This window comes from Danaus plexippus, chromosome 24, assembly GCF_018135715.1.
Source record: "Danaus plexippus chromosome 24, MEX_DaPlex, whole genome shotgun sequence".
In the NCBI taxonomy this organism is placed as follows: domain Eukaryota; kingdom Metazoa; phylum Arthropoda; class Insecta; order Lepidoptera; family Nymphalidae; genus Danaus; species Danaus plexippus.
The window spans coordinates 3,330,576-3,351,475 of NC_083552.1; the positions used below are offsets into that span (position 1 = coordinate 3,330,576).

At 33.6% G+C, this 20,900-nt stretch overlaps 8 protein-coding genes across 8 annotated transcripts; 7 read left to right on the forward strand and 1 right to left on the reverse strand.

Annotated features, from left to right (window-relative positions):
• The first annotated feature begins 61 nt into the window (after positions 1–61).
• LOC116775997 (protein lethal(2)essential for life-like) lies at positions 62–899 on the forward strand. The gene has a single exon (XM_061524361.1). It carries the CDS (start codon positions 169–171, stop codon positions 700–702), a length of 534 nt encoding a protein of 177 aa, XP_061380345.1. The 5' UTR covers positions 62–168; the 3' UTR covers positions 703–899.
• A 1,291-nt stretch (positions 900–2,190) lies between these two features.
• On the forward strand, positions 2,191–2,835 carry LOC133319542 (three-prime repair exonuclease 1-like). The gene has a single exon (XM_061524432.1). The coding sequence runs from the start codon at positions 2,191–2,193 to the stop codon at positions 2,833–2,835; it is 645 nt and encodes a 214-aa protein (XP_061380416.1).
• A 1,579-nt stretch (positions 2,836–4,414) lies between these two features.
• On the forward strand, positions 4,415–5,186 carry LOC133319536 (protein lethal(2)essential for life-like). Its single transcript, XM_061524404.1, has one exon. The coding sequence runs from the start codon at positions 4,492–4,494 to the stop codon at positions 5,026–5,028; it is 537 nt and encodes a 178-aa protein (XP_061380388.1). The 5' UTR covers positions 4,415–4,491; the 3' UTR covers positions 5,029–5,186.
• Positions 5,187–6,875: 1,689 nt separating this feature from the next.
• Positions 6,876–7,638, forward strand: LOC133319527 (protein lethal(2)essential for life-like). The gene has a single exon (XM_061524397.1). The coding sequence runs from the start codon at positions 6,942–6,944 to the stop codon at positions 7,476–7,478; it is 537 nt and encodes a 178-aa protein (XP_061380381.1). The 5' UTR covers positions 6,876–6,941; the 3' UTR covers positions 7,479–7,638.
• Positions 7,639–10,254: 2,616 nt separating this feature from the next.
• Positions 10,255–11,080, forward strand: LOC133319518 (protein lethal(2)essential for life-like). Its single transcript, XM_061524363.1, has one exon. It carries the CDS (start codon positions 10,371–10,373, stop codon positions 10,905–10,907), a length of 537 nt encoding a protein of 178 aa, XP_061380347.1. The 5' UTR covers positions 10,255–10,370; the 3' UTR covers positions 10,908–11,080.
• Positions 11,081–14,659: 3,579 nt separating this feature from the next.
• On the reverse strand, positions 14,660–15,524 carry LOC116775996 (protein lethal(2)essential for life-like). Its single transcript, XM_032669068.2, has one exon. The coding sequence runs from the start codon at positions 15,422–15,424 to the stop codon at positions 14,888–14,890; it is 537 nt and encodes a 178-aa protein (XP_032524959.1). The 5' UTR covers positions 15,425–15,524; the 3' UTR covers positions 14,660–14,887.
• Positions 15,525–17,363: 1,839 nt separating this feature from the next.
• On the forward strand, positions 17,364–18,099 carry LOC116775995 (protein lethal(2)essential for life-like). The gene has a single exon (XM_032669067.2). The coding sequence runs from the start codon at positions 17,444–17,446 to the stop codon at positions 18,038–18,040; it is 597 nt and encodes a 198-aa protein (XP_032524958.2). The 5' UTR covers positions 17,364–17,443; the 3' UTR covers positions 18,041–18,099.
• Positions 18,100–19,098: 999 nt separating this feature from the next.
• LOC116775999 (uncharacterized) lies at positions 19,099–20,615 on the forward strand. Its single transcript, XM_061524313.1, has 5 exons — positions 19,099–19,292; positions 19,359–19,534; positions 19,605–19,786; positions 19,946–20,339; positions 20,505–20,615. Exons 1-5 carry the CDS (start codon positions 19,201–19,203, stop codon positions 20,588–20,590), a joined length of 930 nt encoding a protein of 309 aa, XP_061380297.1. The 5' UTR covers positions 19,099–19,200; the 3' UTR covers positions 20,591–20,615.
• The last annotated feature ends 285 nt before the right edge of the window (positions 20,616–20,900 follow it).

Genomic DNA, 20,900 nt, shown 5'->3' on the forward strand with positions numbered 1-20,900 from the left:
CCAGCGTCCACTAGATGGCGTTCCGTTGAATATATAAGCGGCATCTTCCGTCAGCCCGGCATTCATTACAAGAAAGCGATACGAGAAACACACTAGTGCTCTAGCGCTGCGACGTTACATTGCTCTATTATTCTTCAAGCGATACAAACTCGTGATTTAAACTACAAAATGTCTCTGTTGCCATTCGTGTTGGGTTACGAACGTCCTCACCGTATCATCGATCAGGACTTCGGCTTGTCTTTGACTCCCGACGATCTACTGACTGTTGCCGTGTCTCCACTACTATCACGAGACTACTACAGACCCTGGCGTCAGATGGCGGCTGCTGCGAGGGACGTCGGATCCACCATCAAGTCGGACAAAGATAAATTCCAAGTCAACTTGGACGTGCAGCATTTCAAACCTGAGGAAATAACTGTGAAGACTGCAGACGGTTACATAGTCGTGGAAGGAAAACACGAAGAAAAGAAAGATGAACACGGCTTTATATCCCGTCAGTTCACTAGACGATACGCACTCCCGGAAGGCTGTAATCCAGACACAGTAGAGTCACGGCTGTCTTCAGATGGAGTGCTGAGTGTTATTGCTCCGAAAGTGCCATCAGTATCGAAGAATGAACGAAGCGTCCCCATCGCCCAGACCGGACCCGTGAGGAAGGAGATCAAGGATCAGAATTCCCATGGTGAAGAAAATGGTCAATAATCAACTCTTAGGCATGGAATAAGATGTTAACGTATCCTAGTCTATTACAAGGAAGCTGTATATTTTTAGTCTTACTCCTTAGCGAGTTTATTTTCCCACCAATCTAGCTTTAATTAATGTTAATTTTATTGTAAGTTTTTTATATACACTGAATGTACATTAAAATTATCAAACAATAAATAAAATTTTAAAGTAAATATTTTTTTGTTTTATTAAATTCTTAATCATGTAAAGAAGAAATATACCAAGAATTTTCTACTTGCAAAACTTTTGTATTATTTTTTACATGTAAATATAACACTTTGTGAAGGTAATTTTCTTTTGATATTACGTTGTTATTGATTTATAGATTGTGCAAGGGATTGTTAGTAATATGAATAAACAAAACTTAGCACAGATGTGTGTCTGAGGGAATGTTTTAAAAAAACAATATAACTCATATTATAGGTATTAATTCACACCCTTTTAAATACTTCAATGAACGCTGTTGAGCTAGATGGACAGATTATATATATATATATATATATATATAATGTTTCCTGTTTCGGCTCTGGAAATTTACGTGCGTTATCGAATTGAAATAAAAATAAAATATACCAGTCTTGTACACTATCTGTTTTATTATATCAATTTTAACCCTGTATAACCTGTATCATTTTTTATTTGTCTGTCGTAAGTCATAACACGCTTTTTTATTCCAATATTGGAACTACGTACTACATCTGTTATTTCAGCTTGTTGCTACAGCAGTTGTACAGTAGGTTAAATCATATAGAGACTCCGCACATGCAATATATCCTATTCACTTCTTTATTACGAAGCTGTATATAAAATAAACACTCTCGTTAAGAATAATAATAAAACAAAATATGATTTAATGAAAACCTCGATACTTCGGTATCCGCTTCAGAACACACACCAGTGCGAATTGAACTTAATATTCTCTTCACAATTTATTAGACAAAGCATGCAATAGCTGCTTTAGGTAAGCATACATTAAAAAGTATTAAATCACTTTTAGTCCTTATTTGTTTTAAAAATGGGTTCCTGTTTGATTTGATTACTATAAAGGACGCTATAAACCTTGGATTTGAAGCAAACAGTTAAGTGCATTTAGAGTACTACCAAATGCTAACAGCACAATACACACTCGATAGTAAGACGAGTTATGACGTCTGGCTATGATTCATTTACAAAGATCAATCGCGTGAAAAGCCCACTCGTTATTTTGCATACTATACGATCAAAAGACAAAGTATGTGACATAGAAAATATTAGACAAACACTCCAGTCAACCTTAAAAGTGTACATACATCTGAATTGTTCCAAACGTTTTATAACAAAGATTATATGTACATTTTTTACAAAATAATGTTGGACCTTCTGATATTATTCTAATCTTTGGATATCCGTCATCACGCGTGGTAGCGCTGTAGTCTCCGCAGTGTGATTTAAACTTGTTACGGAGTCGGTCGTTCATCAGCTACAATGAGTATTGAGACGTTTGTGTTCTTGGATATCAACACCGTTGGTTACAGTGTCAAAGAGAAGAAAGGTGCGAAAATTACTGAGCTGACATTGATGGCAGTGTCACGTAAGGATATTGTAAAAGCTGAAAGTGGGATTTTACCCCCATTTGGGAAACTGTCCCTGTTGATCAACCCACAAAAAGACATACCAAGTCAAATAGCGAAATCGTCAGGATTATCGAACGTGTATTTAACGAATCAGCCAATTTTTAGAGACAAAGTGAACACAATCAATTCATTCCTTGAGCTGCCTAAGCCAGTGTGCCTCGTTGCTTGTAAAGGAAACAGATTCGATTATAAAATATTAAGATCGGAGTATGTGGAAGCCAACGCCCAGCTGCCAGATGATCTACTGTGTGTCGATCCAATCAGCTTGCTTACTGAAGAAATTAAAAGTAAGGTTAAAGATACAACAGCTCCATCGAGCGCCAACAATTCATTACTGGACACGCAAAGCTTAAACGCCTCAGGGGTCCAGCCCGCTTCCCCATCCGCCCCCAGCAATGAAAACCAGCCAGGACCGAGCAACATCGACGACCTAAATGACGCTTTTGCTGGTATGACGACAAACACAACTCCCAAGAAAGAGAGGTATACCGTATAAAAGATATACAAAAGTGTTATCAACAGAGAGCCATCGAGATCCCAGAGGACTGATGTTACGGCTATGATGCTTTTGGAGTGTGTCATAGCTATAAAACATATATTCTTACCTTGGGCAGACCAGAACCGAAGACTTATTAATAACATTGAACCATTTTAAGTATAAAAATAATGTTTAGTTATTACGATGACATATAAAATATATTTTTATAATTATCTTGAATATTTTAATAAATTGATATTATTTAAGTTTTGTTCCTTTGTTTATATTTTCTCAAATTTTATTCTTAATTCTTTCCAAGTTGACGCTACCTCGGTGAATGCCGGATGGTGATTGTTGCAATGCTCAAAGTTAAAATTTAGGATGATACAATCCTTTACACAAAACTTATACCATTCTTTACACTAAAAAACAGACATTGGCTTTTATAAAAGTGAGTTTTAAATTATACTTCAGCTATGAGATGCGATCCCAGAATCAGACAACTAGAATGAAAGAAAATATTTGCAGGTCCATTAAAAGATACATTATTTTGTCAAAAAGACGCTTCTGTTGTGTTTTGCATGCATAATAAAAAGCGAATAAAAGTTTTGCAATGTTTCAAGAAGCTTTAAAGCTCGTCGATGATGTAATGTCACCAGCATGTGGCGAGGCAATTCAGAAATGCAATAAATTTAAACTCTATCGATATAAATGACATTAAAAATAATTCATTTTGTTTTGGGGCTCAGAAATAATGATAGAATAATTTTGATTGAGCAATTTCTTTTACACATGGCATATAATATCGAAAGAGTGGAAAGCTTTGCTTCTAACTCTATAACAAACTTATACGCTAGCTACTATAGTAAAATTATAAGTGACAATATGAATATATTCAGATATTAATACCCTTGATATGAAGATTATTTACAATTCAGATTATTCATTGTGTCCGTCGCTATGATTTTTTTTTCCAACAAATCCATTTTTCTACTTTCCACAAGATGGCGGGGTAAACCATTTTATTGTGAATTTTAGAACGGAATATTTTTGTATCCGCCGCTCGCCCGACGGATTCTTGAAGCTTCCCGTTTTCACTAGATTACGGTCCTTTCAATATTTTTTAAGCATACTTTAAATATAAAGATTCTTTTGATTTTTTTCAGCCATAACGTATAGTTAAACTATAAAGTAACCGATTTTATTTTGTTTTTCTCCTAAATTATTAAAAAAAATATAATATGCAAGACCTACCATTATCAACTTGTATATAATATTAAAAGGGTACACATTTCTCATTGTTTATAATCTATTCGTAATTAATTCATAATATAAACACAAAATAAAATTTTTCCCAATGTTACTGAAAATCATAAATGTTTACTCATATAAAATCCCAATTTTTTACTCTCCACTAGATGGCGTGGTATACAATTTTAATGTGAATTCTAGAACTCAGTAGAAATGTCTTTTGACCGCCTCTCGCACGACGGATTCTCGAACATTCTAGCGCCCACTAGATGGCGCTCCGTTCAATATATAAGCGTAATCACCCGTCAGGCTGGCATTCATTGCAAGAAAGCGATACGAGAAACAGACTGGTGCTCTAGCACTGCGCCCTTACATTGCTCTATTATTCTTCAAGCGATACAAACTCGTGATTTAAACTACAAAATGTCTCTGTTGCCATTCGTGTTGGGTTACGAACGTCCTCACCGTATCATCGATCAGGACTTCGGATTGTCTTTGACTCCCGACGATCTACTGACTGTTGCCGTGTCTCCATTACTATCACGAGACTACTACAGACCCTGGCGTCAGATGGCGGCTGCTGCGAGGGACGTCGGATCCACCATCAAGTCGGACAAAGATAAATTCCAAGTCAACTTGGACGTGCAGCATTTCAAACCTGAGGAAATAACTGTGAAGACTGCAGACGGTTACATAGTCGTGGAAGGAAAACACGAAGAAAAGAAAGATGAACACGGCTTTATATCCCGCCAGTTCACTAGACGATACGCACTCCCGGAAGGTTGTAATCCAGGCACAGTAGAGTCGCGGCTGTCTTCAGATGGAGTGCTGAGTGTTATTGCTCCGAAAGTGCCATCAGTATCGAAGAACGAACGAAGCGTCCCCATCGCCCAGACCGGACCCGTGAGGAAGGAGATCAAGGATCAGAATTCACAAGCCGGAGCTGGTGATAACAAATGAAGATAGTTTGAGAATTCCTCGGGAACCAATAAGTCTGATTACTTTTAATCGTATGCATTTAAGTTTATAAGTTTTGTAAATTACCCTCATATGTGATTTTAGTACCTACCTCTATTATTTATTACCTGAAAGTTAAATAAAACGTCGTCTACAAATAAGCCTTGTTTTTTTTTCCGTCTCAATATTTACAAGTTCTTGTTTATATATCAATCGTAAAGTGAAATAATATACTATGACAATATACAGACTCCCTAATCCATATCTTATACTCAATACATATGCCTATTGGATGATAAATCACAACTTTGTCACTAATAAAGTATTATTCTTAGTTCTTTTGGTAATTGAGATATGAAACTGACTGAGATTGGATCTGTTAGCTGCTATAACTTAAATCACACATTTAAACGTCATTAATATGGGTTAGGTTAAATTTAAAATAAAAGAAATGTTATTCTCAATGTACCTATTTATCATAAGCATTGATCTGAGAGTTAAAATCTATTTGAATGTTTTAAATGTGGTTTCATAGTACATTCATATTGTTTTAAACAGTCACAAATGATAACATGCAGGTAAAAACATATAATTCTCTGTAATAATTATAACTGTTACAAATAGCCTACATAAAAAATCAAATAAGCTGATGGCCATAAATCTGAATACACTCTTATTATTAAAGTCTGAATGTCCTTTTTTATATCGGAATTCCAATACTTACTGTTGATGTAGGTCATGTATTATCAACAATTTAATTCAATAGTGTTATAAATAAAACATTATCGCATTCCAGTATATAGTCAATGAAAATGTATGATTTCCCGTAGACTTTTATGTGGAGTACTTTTAAGCTAAAGTGCCATGTGCTGACAGACCTTGCTACTTACTTCATCGGGAGTTTTCAGCAAACCAACACTTTGAGTGAGATACTACTTCTTAGCATTAGGTAAACATAATTGCTTCTATGTTTTTTTTTCCAATTTGTCTAATAGAATGTAATGTATGAATAGAATAGTAATGTTTTTTTTAAGCCAGCTCCTCTACAAAATATAAAAAATATTCCATGCAACTTGGACAGTATACTTATATTTTATATTTTTAAACTATTCCATTTAATTCGTTCACTTACAAAACCACACAAAAAGGCTAAATAAAACATAAAGTGTTTTATCAGGTTAACATAATATAAGAAATAAATAGTTTCTGGGTACGAAAATAAGGTACCAGAAATTGAAGCCACATCCAAGTGACATTCACACTTCCCTTTATAAAACGCTTGGTAAAATTTGGAAAGAACAAATCACAATTAAAATTGCTATTGCAATGAAGTTTCAGCTAATTATTGGTAGGAAACATATAACAGTAATGCTGTTATCCGATGACAATACGCTTGTTCAATATTAATAAACTATAAGTAATTGTTTTTGTTTTAATGCGAACGTAAAAATATGACTATAAAAAAGATTGACTTACTTAACAACCTGGTTATGATATGGAAAGAGTTAAAATTCAAGCATTATTCTTAATAAGAGAAGTCTTGAAATTTAATACCAAAAATATAATGATTTCCTTAATTTTTCACCACGTTTTTATTTTACCTCCATAAAAAAGCTTATTCTATCTTACAAATAAAGTCTCAGATTCCATTCTCCAGCAGATGGCGTGGTATATAACCTCATGCGAATTCTAGAACGCAGTAGAATACTCTTTTGACCCGCCTCTCGCACGACGGATTCTCGAACATTCTAGCGCCCACTAGATGGCGCTCCGTTCAATATATAAGCGTAATCACCCGTCAGGCTGGCATTCATTGCAAGAAAGCGATACGAGAAACAGACTGGTGCTCTAGCACTGCGACGTTACATTGCTCTATTATTCTTCAAGCGATACAAACTCGTGATTTACACTACAAAATGTCTCTGTTGCCATTCGTGTTGGGTTACGAACGACCTCACCGTATCATCGATCAGGACTTCGGCTTATCTTTGACTCCCGACGATCTACTGACTGTTGCCGTGTCTCCACTACTATCACGAGACTACTACAGACCCTGGCGTCAGATGGCGGCTGCTGCGAGGGACGTCGGATCCACCATTAAGTCGGACAAAGATAAATTCCAAGTCAACTTGGACGTGCAGCATTTCAAACCTGAGGAAATAACTGTGAAGACTGCAGACGGTTACATAGTCGTGGAAGGAAAACACGAAGAAAAGAAAGATGAACACGGCTTTATATCCCGTCAGTTCACTAGACGATACGCACTCCCGGAAGGCTGTAATCCAGACACAGTAGAGTCACGGCTGTCTTCAGATGGAGTGCTGAGTGTTATTGCTCCGAAAGTGCCATCAGTATCGAAGAATGAACGAAGCGTCCCCATCGCCCAGACCGGACCCGTGAGGAAGGAGATCAAGGATCAGAATTCACAAGCCGGAGCTGGTGATAACAAATGAAGATAGTTTGAGAATTCCTCGTGAACCAATAAGTCTGATTACTTTTAATCGTATGCATTTATTTATATTTATATTGTAACTTTTGTAAATTACTCTCAAATGTAATTTTTTAAAATATTATGTTAAGAATCTCAATAAAACATAAAACAAAATTATGTAATTTGTGTTTTTATATTCTAATTGAGGTTATAAATATCTACTTTGGATTATTCGTATTGGTAAGATAAAAGACTATCAGTCCTAAACAGGTGTAGTTGGTTATACAATTGCAAACGTTGCACAAAATTAAAAATCAAATTCCCTCCGATTTATCAGAAGTTGTTGTCATTCACATGACGCAGATTTTGAAGTGTCAGCGAGTCAACGACGCCCTTAATAGTTTTTGACTTCACCTCAAAGTTTCCAGGATGGATTCATTATTAAACTGTTTAGGATTTTATGTATGAGTTTATTGTGTCTGTGATATCTCGAAAACGACAATTAGCACTCTATATATATAGTACATATTTATTACATACCTACTGTTAAAATCAGTGCAGACTGCAACCAATATAATTAAAATTAGTTTTCGTTTTGAGAGTATTAAAATTCCTTTAAAGCTGTGTTACTAAAAAAAGATAATTTTAATAAAAGAAAATTGGAAAGCATAAGAACTACATTCTCTGGACTAGAGAGATCATTAAAACAGGAACGTGAGCATTGATTATAATAAACTATTCTTTATTCATTTTTAATATAACTTTTATACAACTTTCTAAAGTAATCAGTTAATAGAAGTTCCCTATTATAGTTATAGGAATTATTTTCATTATTGTTATAGTTGCAAAATTTTAAATAACTCACATTTCTCTTAAGAATAAATATAACAAAATATTACAATTTCATTTCTTGCCCAATTTTTTAATATATTTAAGATATTTTTATAAAAAAACCGGTGTTAAATCTTTTTCATATATTATTTTTATTGAAAAAAAAAAAACATATTACTTTACATTTATAATGTTCTGACCGATGCTAAGCAAATTATTGCTTGAAATTAAAAGAAGTTTATTTTTAATACTTTCATATCAATACTCCATATACCGCCAGTTAGTAGTGAGTACATCAAAACATCGCTTTGCGTCTTTTCGTTTTGCGTTTTTTTCGAAGTTGCGTCGCTGCTTATTTTTATTGATTTTCACTGTGAGTCGATAGATTTTGGAAGCCGCGTCGTTTTGAATTCGAGTCTTTAATTTGTTTTCGAATTTTTTCTCACAAAAAAAGGCAACACCCTTGTTTTTAATTGCGACGCGCCATCAAAATTCGGGGATTCCCTTTCTAACTAAAAATCGACGCAAATTTAATACAATTTTATTTTCACTTTGTTTTGCTTATTTTAGAGTTCACTTTAATTACGTAGTGTAGTGTACAACATCATTACTTAGAAACTGGGTTACAACTTGTGCTATTCTGCTGCTTATTGCATCAAGGAAAACTTAATCTTCAAGGCTTTGGTTCTAGTAGACAACGATCCTAGCTACCCAGTTTATGTTGATGAGTTATCAGAAAATGGTTAATTTATTTTTTTCCACCTAAATTATTCAGCCGATGGATCAGGAATCATGAAATTTTCAATTTAGCTAGACAGTCTAATTTTTAAGGTATAGAGGAGACCGACATAAATGAATTGCTAACCTCGCACAACCAAGAATTCTATAATGAAGAACTAATGCAACTGGAATTGCATTTTGCTAATGAAGAAGTTGACAGTGACTGTTTAAGAGAAATCTCCAAAGAACAAAATTTAATCTCCAAACAAATTTCTAAAGCGATGTGTTTGATTGACGAAGCCTAGGAGATTTCTTTTTAAATCGATCCTGACAGTGGATGGAGTGTAAAAGTGTCCCAGGCGGTAGCTACGAATATCAATCGCTACAAGGAAATTTATCTTACGTTGAAAAAAGCTGTTAAAGAAAACCGACCTACGACAACAGCCACTATGGACTCATCAGACAGTGATTAATTTTAATTGAACTTTCATAAATCAAATGAATATGTAGTTAATTTTATTTAATCGAATACGTTTCTCGTATTTTTTTTGTTTGAAAAATTTTACTTTGTTTAATTTTATTTTTAAAAGGTAGAATTTACGTAAGCCTGGAACCTGTCTTCGATCATTAAATGGTTTGCTTTAGAAAATCTATTTTCACTTTGCGTCGGGGTAACGTTCCAAAAACTGTGGGTGCATTGCAAACTTCACATTCTGAAACGCCTGATTAAATTCTGAAATAAACAGCTCACAACCAAAATTGCTATTGCAATAAAATTATCGCTTATTATTGGTAAGAGATGCCAAAATGTAATACTGTAACCCGATGACAAACATTGCTTGATCAATACAAATAAACTATAGTAATAATTTTTTTTTAATGCTAATATAAGTATAAATAAATATTTTAAAAATATTCTAACATTAGTCAACTTCCATTACAAATTAGCATATAATATCGCAAGCGTAAAAAGAAAGTTTTTCTCATATTCCATTATTTATTCTGATTTTAATTTTCAAAAAATGGACATTTTATAAAATTTACAACTATTGTTATATTCCTAAATTTAGTTGTTATAAAAAAACTCATTTCCTACTCTCCACTAGATGGCGGGGCATACAATTTCAATCTGCATTCTAGAACGGAGTAGAAATCTCTTTGAACCGGTTTCTCGCTCGACGGATTCTCGAATATTCCAGCGTCCACTAGATGGCGTTCCATTGAATATATAAGCGGCATCATCCGTCAGCCCGGCATTCATTACAAGAAAGCGATACGAGAAACACACTAGTGCTCTAGCGCTGCGACGTTACATTGCTCTATTATTCTTCAAGCGATACAAACTCGTGATTTAAAGTACAAAATGTCTCTGTTACCATTCGTGTTGGGTTACGAACGTCCTCACCGTCTCATCGATCAGGACTTCGGTTTGTCTTTGACTCCCGACGATCTACTGACTGTTGCCGTGTCTCCACTACTATCACGAGACTACTACAGACCCTGGCGTCAGATGGCGGCTGCTGCGAGGGACGTCGGATCCACCATCAAGTCGGACAAAGATAAATTCCAAGTCAACTTGGACGTGCAGCATTTCAAACCTGAGGAAATAACTGTGAAGACTGCAGACGGTTACATAGTCGTGGAAGGAAAACACGAAGAAAAGAAAGATGAACACGGCTTTATATCCCGCCAGTTCACTAGACGATACGCACTCCCGGAAGGTTGTAATCCAGACACAGTAGAGTCACGGCTGTCTTCAGATGGAGTGCTGAGTGTTATTGCTCCGAAAGTGCCATCAGTATCGAAGAATGAACGAAGCGTCCCCATCGCCCAGACCGGACCCGTGAGGAAGGAGATCAAGGATCAGAATATGAAAGAGCAAGACAAAAACGAAGAGTAACTGCCAGAAAACGGGATCAATTAGTTACGTTTATGTACGTTACGTTTGATTTTTCTAATCCTATTTTGAGAAGACTGATTTCCATGAATTAATTTTACTTTATAATTTTGTACAGAAGAACTTATATATTATAAATATACTGTAAGAATAAATTAATATATCTGTTTTACGTGTTTGTTTCTTTTATTTACAAGGGTTAGTCCTATCAAAACCTATTATTAAAACATCAACCGAAATATTGCAATAAAACTATTTATATTGATGTCAATTTTTAATTTAATGCTCTGTTTTGTTTTTGACGATACGGCTGCGTTCGCACTGGAGTCGTGGAATATTTCGCCAATGGAAAATATTTAACTCCGTATTCTTAGGTCTTGATCAATTTGAAACATGTCATTACTTAAATTGGAAGTAGTACGAATTATCGGGATAGCTCTAATAGTTATAAAATAACACAATGATTGTAATCAATATAAAATAATCAAAAATTTTCTGCATTATTTTGTATGAAACAATAAAAAATCACTCCACTGTTTTCTTGTATGCACTAAAAACTTCCTTATATATTTTTCATATTATCACGTTCTAAGTCCTAAGACGACACCCAATTTACCATGTAAAAAAAATCGCTTAGAGAAGCGATAAGTAAAGAAATTATCAACAAGTTATTTTAAAATTAAAAAATCTTATTTATTCTGATTGAAGATATGATTCTATAAAATTGTGATCAACCCCATCGATCATCCAAAATCCAAATGTCCAATCCAGACTAAGTGACTAAACAATACACCAGAGGTTCCAGGAAAACTACGAAACATACTTATATGTATATTATAATAAAAATTACATATAAAAACATAACCTATACCTAAGACTACATGATTGCCCCGATGTTAGGATAGCAATATTATTCCATTGCTTGTGTGGTGTCAGGAATCTTCTGGTTCACACGGCTTGGTGTTGGTTCCGCGGAGTCAGCGGCGTCACTCGTTATATGATATTTTATCCATACAACAATGTTGCCCCGGCGATGTGCATTTATTTTTTAATGTGTTGCACGTACGTAACACACTTCTAAACGTCATGTATCTAAACGTCGTCTTAGAGGAAAAGTAATTTATTTCATTATATATGTATATATGAGTCCTATGTATATATATGTTATTTATTTTTAATATTATACAAATAAAAGTTCAATATTCGTAACAACCTATGCTTGTCGCTTATTTACTGTATCTATTCTACTATTTAAGAATTGACCGAAATAGCAACAGCATGTATATTGCTAACGGGAAATGAAACTTATTTAATCTTGAAGTGAATTCTCTGAATATATGATCTTACCATGACTTGGTATTGTAAAGAAAATTTGAATTGAGACACTATAAATTAATTATTGAGTTTTATATTTTAAATACGAATAAAAAATATGAAAGTACAATCTGCTATACCTTTACAATTCAAACTGTTGATTTACTTAAGATTTATAGAGTTATAATCTATTTAACAGAATTATTATATTTTATTTAATCTGTTAGTCATACTTATCTAACTTGTTTGATGAACAATTTAGGAACAGAGGAAGTGAGGATTAAATTAGGTATATTTAACCCTGGCTGAATGTATCAACTTCTTAAGTAAAAACATGGCTACGTCAATTTAAATAGAATTTCAGTAATTTCTTTTCTTATGAGAAATGTGGCCAGCGAGCAGATGTTCTTCTTGATGGACGGTAGTCACTCTCACCAATGGACACCTGCAACATACGTGATGTTGTGGATACGTTGCCGACCTTGATTGTTGAGGAATAAGGCAAGGGTGGCGGTATTAAGAGTACAGGAAAGGGTGGTAATAGGAAAGAGCAACCGGCTCTCTTTCATCGGTCGAAACGTAGCCGTTAAAGACTACTTCACGCCGATCTTCTGTGAGTACTTTCTTTCTGTGATACTTCCCCGGTCGAGCCAACCCATGTTCGAGCTGTAATGACTTGATCATAGCTAGGATCTATCGTCTTAAAATTTTTTAACTTTAAACTTCACCACAGTTATTTCATACAAATTACTGTTTGATTTTGTTTACTATCTCAACTAAATATAAAACTGTCCATAAACTGAAAAAAAACTTGTAAAAAAAATGAAATTTTATATGCTTTAGAGGCTTATAACAAGTAGAAACAGAATATTCCCTTTATTTCTTTGAATAGAATTCCTTTCAATGTAACTTAGAGGTTACATAAAAGAAACTCTAGAAATTACCTCAAACGATGTGCAGCTCTTGGGGGAGACACCCCTATGTAATATATATCCTATTCTTTTCCTAATTTGGCAGAGAAATATCATATAAGGACCACCGTCTGGGTGCTGTCTGGAAAACAAATCAATTACAGGTTCGGAATGATTTTAATTTAATGAATAATGAGATAGTTAAACAAATGATATTAAAATATAACATAGAGAAAACTAGTTGTAAACTTTTTGGAAATATCAATGGAATATATAAATGAAATCATAGGCATTTTTTTTTGGTTCAATTCGTTCCATTCAGAACAGGCAAAGAGAACAAAGCCCATACAGCCATGTCTTTTGTATTTTGTGTCTTAAATATTTCTATATATCAGGCCGGAGCCATGTCTTATTCTTATTTTTTTTTATAGAATCATGAAATCATACGCAATGAAAAACTAAATTGCCTTTTTCAAATCATAGAAGGCTAACCTATAATAATTTTACTAATAATTTTTTTGTCTATGGTCAGTGCCGGCGTAAGGGCCACTGATACCCCGGGCGAAAATATTGTGGCGCCCACTTGAGGGAAGCAATTTCAAGTGTTAGTTTTTTGCTGATCCCAAGTAAAATTTTATTAAGAATTTCATCTTTCCTTTAGCGTTACCCAGAGCTAACGACGCGGACGTAGAAGGTTCAGTTATCCCCACCATCTACCACGTGTCACGCGTATCGGTTTGGCGGTGGAAGTATTGCACCAATCGTAAGCGTAAGCACCGTGTGGTCGAGGAGTGACTCTAACGATATCGTAAACGAATAACGATATCATAAACCCTCAAAAAATCCATCTCAAAAAAATCTCAATAAAAAATATGCATATGCACAGAGCGTAGAGGACAGTTCTGAGGGTTTGCACCAGGAGAGGCAAGAGACTCCAACTTCAGACCTTGGCGCCCCCCCGAATTTGTCGCCCTGGGCCATCGCCCCATCACGCCCCCCCCTAACGCCGGCACTGTCTATGGTCCATAATGAGGACGGTTAAAAATGTTTTTAAAATAATAATACAAGAACTTGTTACACAATTGGGATCTAATCAAAAAATATTGTGGAATATTAAAAAGAAAATAAGATTTGGACCAAATTTGCTGCTTAGATTGATTATAATTATAATTTGTATAACCTGAATTGCAACAATCTTGTACTTGAAAAATGTAACCCTACTTTTTTGCTACAACACTTCACGGTTGTCAAACTAGTCGTCCCTAAACTCAAATAAACCACTTGTATTTCTGAAAATAACCAATATACGTACTCATGTTTCATTAAATAGTCCGGTTAAGGGTGAGTCTGAACAAGAATAATTTAAATCTCAATAAATGTGAGGGAGAGAGAGAACGTGTTATATAATAATATATGTATATTTATTTAGTACTGTCTTGCTTTGAATCAAAAAAATCATATTGAATCTGATAACATTTAAAAACCTACTTTTTTTTTAATACATGTATAGGAAGACATAATAAAACTAAATTAGGGTTGGCAACTTTTATTTAGACACAAACAACTACAAACACAAACGTCAATTAGTTTAAATAAGGGCTTACAACCGCTCTGCATTATAAGGGTTTAGGGTTTCAAGGTGAACTTGTTCTATAAACGAATTAAATAATATCACAATAAATTAAAGCTTAAACTCAATGTAAGAAAAAAGCAGCCTTTAAACTTGAGCTAGCAAAAGACATTATCATTTAAAACGATTTAATTTTCGCCATTTTCTTCGGCTTGTGAGGTTTGATCCTTGATCTCCTTCCTCACGGGTCCGGTCTGGGCGATGGGGACGCTTCGTTCGTTCTTCGATACTGATGGCACTTTCGGAGCAATAACACTCAGCACTCCATCTGAAGACAGCCGTGACTCTACTGTGTCTGGATTACAACCTTCCGGGAGTGCGTATCGTCTAGTGAACTGACGGGATATAAAGCCGTGTTCATCTTTCTTTTCTTCGTGTTTTCCTTCCACGACTATGTAACCGTCTGCAGTCTTCACAGTTATTTCCTCAGGTTTGAAATGCTGCACGTCCAAGTTGACTTGGAATTTATCTTTGTCCGACTTGATGGTGGATCCGACGTCCCTCGCAGCAGCCGCCATCTGACGCCAGGGTCTGTAGTAGTCTCGTGATGAAAGTGGGGAAACGGCAACAGTAAGGAGATCATCTGGAGTTAAAGCCAAGCCGAAGTCCTGGTCAAAAAGTCGATGAGGCTGATCGTAGCCGAGAATAAAAGGTAGCAACGACATTTTTCTTCTTAATTCACGTCTTCGTGGAGGCACACTTGTAGAGTTGCAGTGCTTTAGCACTGAAATCGTCTTCGAACTGTAATCTGGTTACGAATGCCGGATTGCCGGGAGGCGTCGCTTTTATATTAGCATGATAGCCATCTGTCGGCGAGTAGAGACAACGAGAAGTCTGAAATACGCATGCCCAGTAGGATTATCGAAATATCTACAGGGTTCTAGAATTTCTAGACTTATCGACATTCTGTTATTTCAAAGGAACAATCTCGAACGGACTATACATATATCATAATAAAGAATATTAAATTGTTGTATAAAGATACAAACTGAGAAGTTTTTAATTGCTTTCAGGTATTCATTGGGTACATAAAAATGTTATAGTTTTTATTATAAACGAAAATGTAATAATAATATTATTAAAAATGCTTATTCAATAGAAATCCCACATAATTTTCTGAACTTCGTGTTTCATCAATGTAAAATAAGAAACGAGTGTAACGAGGTATATTCACTAAATACATAGGCACGTAAATATATTAATGTATTATTTTATTTATTACCAAATACATCATATTTAAAACTTTCGATTAAGCTATAGTAGGTAACTAATAGATTTTTTTTAAATAATAAATTGTTGTTCAGCTTCTTCGATATGAAAGCTGACGATATAATATAAAAGATCATAGTATAATAGAAGCCATATTTACTGATCTAAATCTGACATACAAAAATTTCAAAAATTCTTTTTCAAAGAATTCGAAGACATTCTTTTATTATTTTCAATCCGTCTGTTGACTGTTTACAACGGATTAATTGATCTAAGCTTCCCGTAACAAACGAACAATGCACAATTTTGCTAATTTCATGCACATAGATACTTACATACCACTGACGGACGGTGAAGGAAAACATCGTGAGGTAACCTGGTCTTATAATTTCAAATAATAAGATTGAAATCGCCAACCCGTCTTGAGCAAGCGTGGTGATTAATCCTTCTCCATGTGACAAGAGGCCTTTGCTCAGCAGTGGGCTCCGATATGCTGATGATGATACACATAGTTGTAACCGATATTACAAATTGGCGAAAAATTATACAACAGTTGATCTAAAAATCCTTGTATTGAGTAACTATTGACTAACTAGTTCATAAGTTATTTGTATATATAAATTATTTAAAGAGAAAATTACATAATTTCCTTATTATTAAAAACATACACCCAACAAGACATATCCATACGATAAATTATTAGTTCAATATTTATCATTAAAACGGTGAGAAAATAATCCACTAATACCAACCTCCTTATTTGTAATCATGATTTAATTTTAATTATAATAAAAATTGTTTACCTAATAAATTTAATACATAAAGGTCTGAAATTAAAAAAAACAACTTAATAATACATATACTCATTAATTATAATTTCTACTTATTTGTAAGACTATTGAATAAAAGATCTGCTTTAAGTTTTATCTATTGTATTAAAAATGCGATAACGTCTAAGTGAATTCGTGAAAATTCCAATAAACAGACTACTACGTACTTGTAAACAACAGTCTTTATCGTTATACATAACACATACACACACATCCACAAAAATGTATATGTGTGGTAAAAGTATATACTTATGTACATTTACACCTTCAGCTAGATATTTGACCTAGGTCAGTGACAGGAGATATGTCAAATGTTATCTAGTCCCCGCTAGATGACACTTTTATCAAATTGTTTATTTAAGTTTTTGGTGTAATTAAATGCAATATGTAATAATTTATTGTATAAAAAAACTGTCATTAAGTTTCTATGTGACAATTGAAAGTTCTCGTAACGTTCACATTACGTGGTATTATTTAACTTGTTCTATAGGCCACGTCAGATTTTCGGGAAGATTCTACTTGTTACTAGATGGCAGGGCAGTAGTATAAAATCTGCGCTCACAGCGAATACTGCAATTTGACTTTAGCGTTTGTCCCGACCACTTCTCTGAGTTATAATTTGAGCGATATCAACTTCAATACACTATGGATAAACTAGTTTATTTACTTTTCATCACTGGTATTCTAACTGGTGCATACTGTGACGAAGAATGTTCAAGAAAGCGAAGGAACAGTTTACTCGATCAAGATTTCGGTATGTCATTGACGGATGACGATTTAATCACCACAATGATGGCTCCTTTGATGTTAAGAAACTACTTCAGACCCTGGCGCTACCTTGAACCAATGGCAAGGGACATCGGTTCCACTATCAAGACGGATAAGGATAAATTTACGATCAACGTCGATGTTCAACATTTCGCACCTGACGAAATAACTGTAAGAACTGCGGAGGGTTACGTTATAGTTGAAGCGAAACATGAAGAGAAGCAAGACGAACACGGCTTTGTTTCTCGTCAGTTCATGAGGAGATACTCATTGCCAGAAGGTGTCGAGTCTGAAGATGTTTTATCAGAGCTCTCGAGCGACGGCATCTTGACAATCTCGGCTCCAAGGAAAGATGTTGATAAAAAAGGAGAGAGAATTGTTACAATAACTAAGACTGGACCCGTGCGTAAACAAGCAAAGGAGACGAAAGAGGAAAGTTGCTCTACCGATACTTGTGAAAAACCTAAAGAATAAATATTTTGTTCCTTTTCGTTTTCATTTTCATAAGACTGAATAAACTAATATAAATATAATTTTTCTGCCTTTTTCCTTTAAATTATAATTTACTATTTATTATAAACTCATATTTTATTGCTTAAATTATAACGATACATGAGGTATATGATATACCTATCTATAATTAAAAGTCAATTTGTTTTTAATGCATCATAAGTTACACAATTTTTTAAAGAAGCCGATAATAACTTATTTACATTTTAATAATTGGTATATCAACATTATAAGATTATTGTTTTTGCGATTAAAGAAGTGTAGAGAGAAATCCGCTTAAATTCTTTTAAAATAATTATTCATACCCAGACAACCCATATCTATGGTTTGGTGGCATTTGAAAATATTAAAACTTTAAAACTTTGAAACTTGGAGGCTACGGAGATTTTTAAATGTTTGTGTTGTCTTGTTGAAGACTTAATGTAAAAAATAATGTTCAGGCAAATCTTTAATTATAAAATAAATATTTTTTTGGATAGGTTTACAAAAGGCCGTAAAAAATATATTTTCCGAATTATTTAGATTTTGTCAGGTTTGAAGATAGACTAAAAATTTTTTATTTTAATTAACCTCGGTTCTCATCGTGTTGTCTCCAATGTCAACATAATTGTAATAAAAATAGAGCGTTAAATTAGATTTTTTTATGTGACATGAACGATTAGACTAGTTTATATAAAACAATAAAATATTCTTTAGATTGTATTATTGAGATGTACTTTTATTATGTATTACTGTATTTTCCTTTTTTCAGAGATGTTGGTCTGAGCCATAAATGTTTTATTATAATTTAAATATTGTGCCTTTGTGATAAAAATATTAATAAAACGTTATAAATTTCAAAACATACTAAATATGACAATTGTTTTAGACATTCATATTAAGATTTTCATTATTTAAATTTTTCTCTTCTTTATGATTTGATTCGTTAAATGAAACAGGTTATTTATACTATGGCTTCTTTCGCACGGGAATAGTGGTGAAAAAGGTTAAAATGTAGGTAATATATACATACATTTGACAGTTGACATTGACAAAGTGATAATAAACAAATTGATAAACAAATACACAATTCAGTATTCATTAAATATCATTTGCTGTGGATAAAAGTTGAAATAAAAACAGATATGGTTAATTATTGCTGTGTACTTGGATGTGGCAGAAATAGTAGAACCAATAAACGATTAAACTTTTACACATTACCAAAAACAGAAAGACGGTAATAGTTGTCACCGTAGTATGTATAAATATTTAACGGTTTATTATAATATTATTTAATTTTTAGTCAAATCAAATGGCTAAAGTTAGCCGGCAGAGAAGAATGGTTAAATCAAGATATGGAAAAACTTCGTCGTAAACTAAGATTTTGTTCTCGCCACTTCCTTCCAAATCACATTAAAATTAAGCATTTGAGTGAAGATGCTTTGCCCATCAAGAGCATACCAGGGTCACACAGCGCTGGTGAATATAATAAGATTGTATTTTATCTCTCTCTCTTTAATATACATCAACCACTTTCAAATGTTTTTAGATGAGTCTGACGGAGAAACAGTAAAACACGAAGGCATAGTTTGCGATAGCTGCAACGATCAAATCATTGGTTTCAGATATAAGTGTGTTTCTTGTGACAATTATGATCTTTGTCCAAAATGTGAAGCTCTTGAGACACATCCACATCACTATATGCTCAGAATACCGAGACCAATAAAATTTGTAAGTAAATTAAGCATCATAATAATTGATTGTCTTCATCAATGAGATTATTTTCTTAAATTACACAAATAGTTTGAAAATGTAAAGTTTCGTAAACTAGAATTTTTGTTTTATATATATCTAAATGTTTCCACTAATGATAAAATCATTTTTTCATAGAAACAAGCTGAGAACTTACAAAAGAAATGGTGTAATTTATTTGAATCAGAAAATATCAGCACAAAACTGAATAACGCAAGCGATGTGTCCAGCGATGATGAACCGGTGACAAAATATATGAAAAGTCACGACAGTGGAATAGAACTCTCTGAAGATGACAGAAATACTATACAAAGAGAAGTTCTGAGAGCCGTTCAGGCAGCTAAAGAAAAGAATTGGGATCAGTTACAGAATAAATTATTATCTTTCGAAACCAACAAATCTACAAATACTGAGTTGTTTACCGTGCCTGATAGTACACCGGAATTAGCATTTGCTGATGTCAATGATTATAGAGAAGTAGGGGAAGTTAAAAATGAGGTGGCCCCTACTACCGATATCCAACCAGTAACAGGTATAATATTTTTTTTATGTCTAATATGTATAATAATAATAGTTCAACAATAATTTAATCATGCAATTTATTATACTCAGGTAAGAAACGAGATTTTTGTATTATATCTTTAAATATACACAGTCTATTTTTGATTTTTTTTTTATAAGTTTATTTCATTTTCAGATCAATTACAACCTATGTATTATATGAAATTGAGTGGAGACCTGTCCCAACTTATGATAGAATTAACTCATAATAATGCCACTTAAGGAATAAATATATATTAGAAAAATATTATGATTTCTTTTTCCCTTACAAAATCTAAAAATTTTCATTTTGTTCCTTAACATTTATTTAATTAAATTACTGGATTGACTTATTAATATTCCCTAAATATTTAATTTTTCTCACTCTACTATATTCTCTTAAATCTTGGCCAGTACAAGTATTCACAGATTTTTTCAATATAATGCCCAAACATTTTCGTTATTTAAGTCAAAAAATTATTAAGCATTACTTATGCAACATCAATTTTTTTTAATACATCAATAAACTTTATAATCTGCATTTACAAATACC

Excerpts from the sequence above, each read along its gene's own strand:
- LOC116775997 (XM_061524361.1), top strand. The coding sequence starts at position 169 with ATGTCTCTGTTGCCATTCGTGTTGGGTTACGAACGTCCTCACCGTATC.
- LOC133319542 (XM_061524432.1), top strand. The coding sequence starts at position 2,191 with ATGAGTATTGAGACGTTTGTGTTCTTGGATATCAACACCGTTGGTTAC.
- LOC133319536 (XM_061524404.1), top strand. The coding sequence starts at position 4,492 with ATGTCTCTGTTGCCATTCGTGTTGGGTTACGAACGTCCTCACCGTATC.
- LOC133319527 (XM_061524397.1), top strand. The coding sequence starts at position 6,942 with ATGTCTCTGTTGCCATTCGTGTTGGGTTACGAACGACCTCACCGTATC.
- LOC133319518 (XM_061524363.1), top strand. The coding sequence starts at position 10,371 with ATGTCTCTGTTACCATTCGTGTTGGGTTACGAACGTCCTCACCGTCTC.
- LOC116775996 (XM_032669068.2), bottom strand. The coding sequence starts at position 15,424 with ATGTCGTTGCTACCTTTTATTCTCGGCTACGATCAGCCTCATCGACTT.
- LOC116775995 (XM_032669067.2), top strand. The coding sequence starts at position 17,444 with ATGGATAAACTAGTTTATTTACTTTTCATCACTGGTATTCTAACTGGT.
- LOC116775999 (XM_061524313.1), top strand. The coding sequence starts at position 19,201 with ATGGTTAATTATTGCTGTGTACTTGGATGTGGCAGAAATAGTAGAACC. Across the intron at positions 19,535-19,604 it reads ACCAGGGTCACACAGCGCTG|ATGAGTCTGACGGAGAAACA; the intron begins GTGAATATAATA and ends AAATGTTTTTAG. Across the intron at positions 20,340-20,504 it reads CGATATCCAACCAGTAACAG|ATCAATTACAACCTATGTAT; the intron begins GTATAATATTTT and ends TTTCATTTTCAG.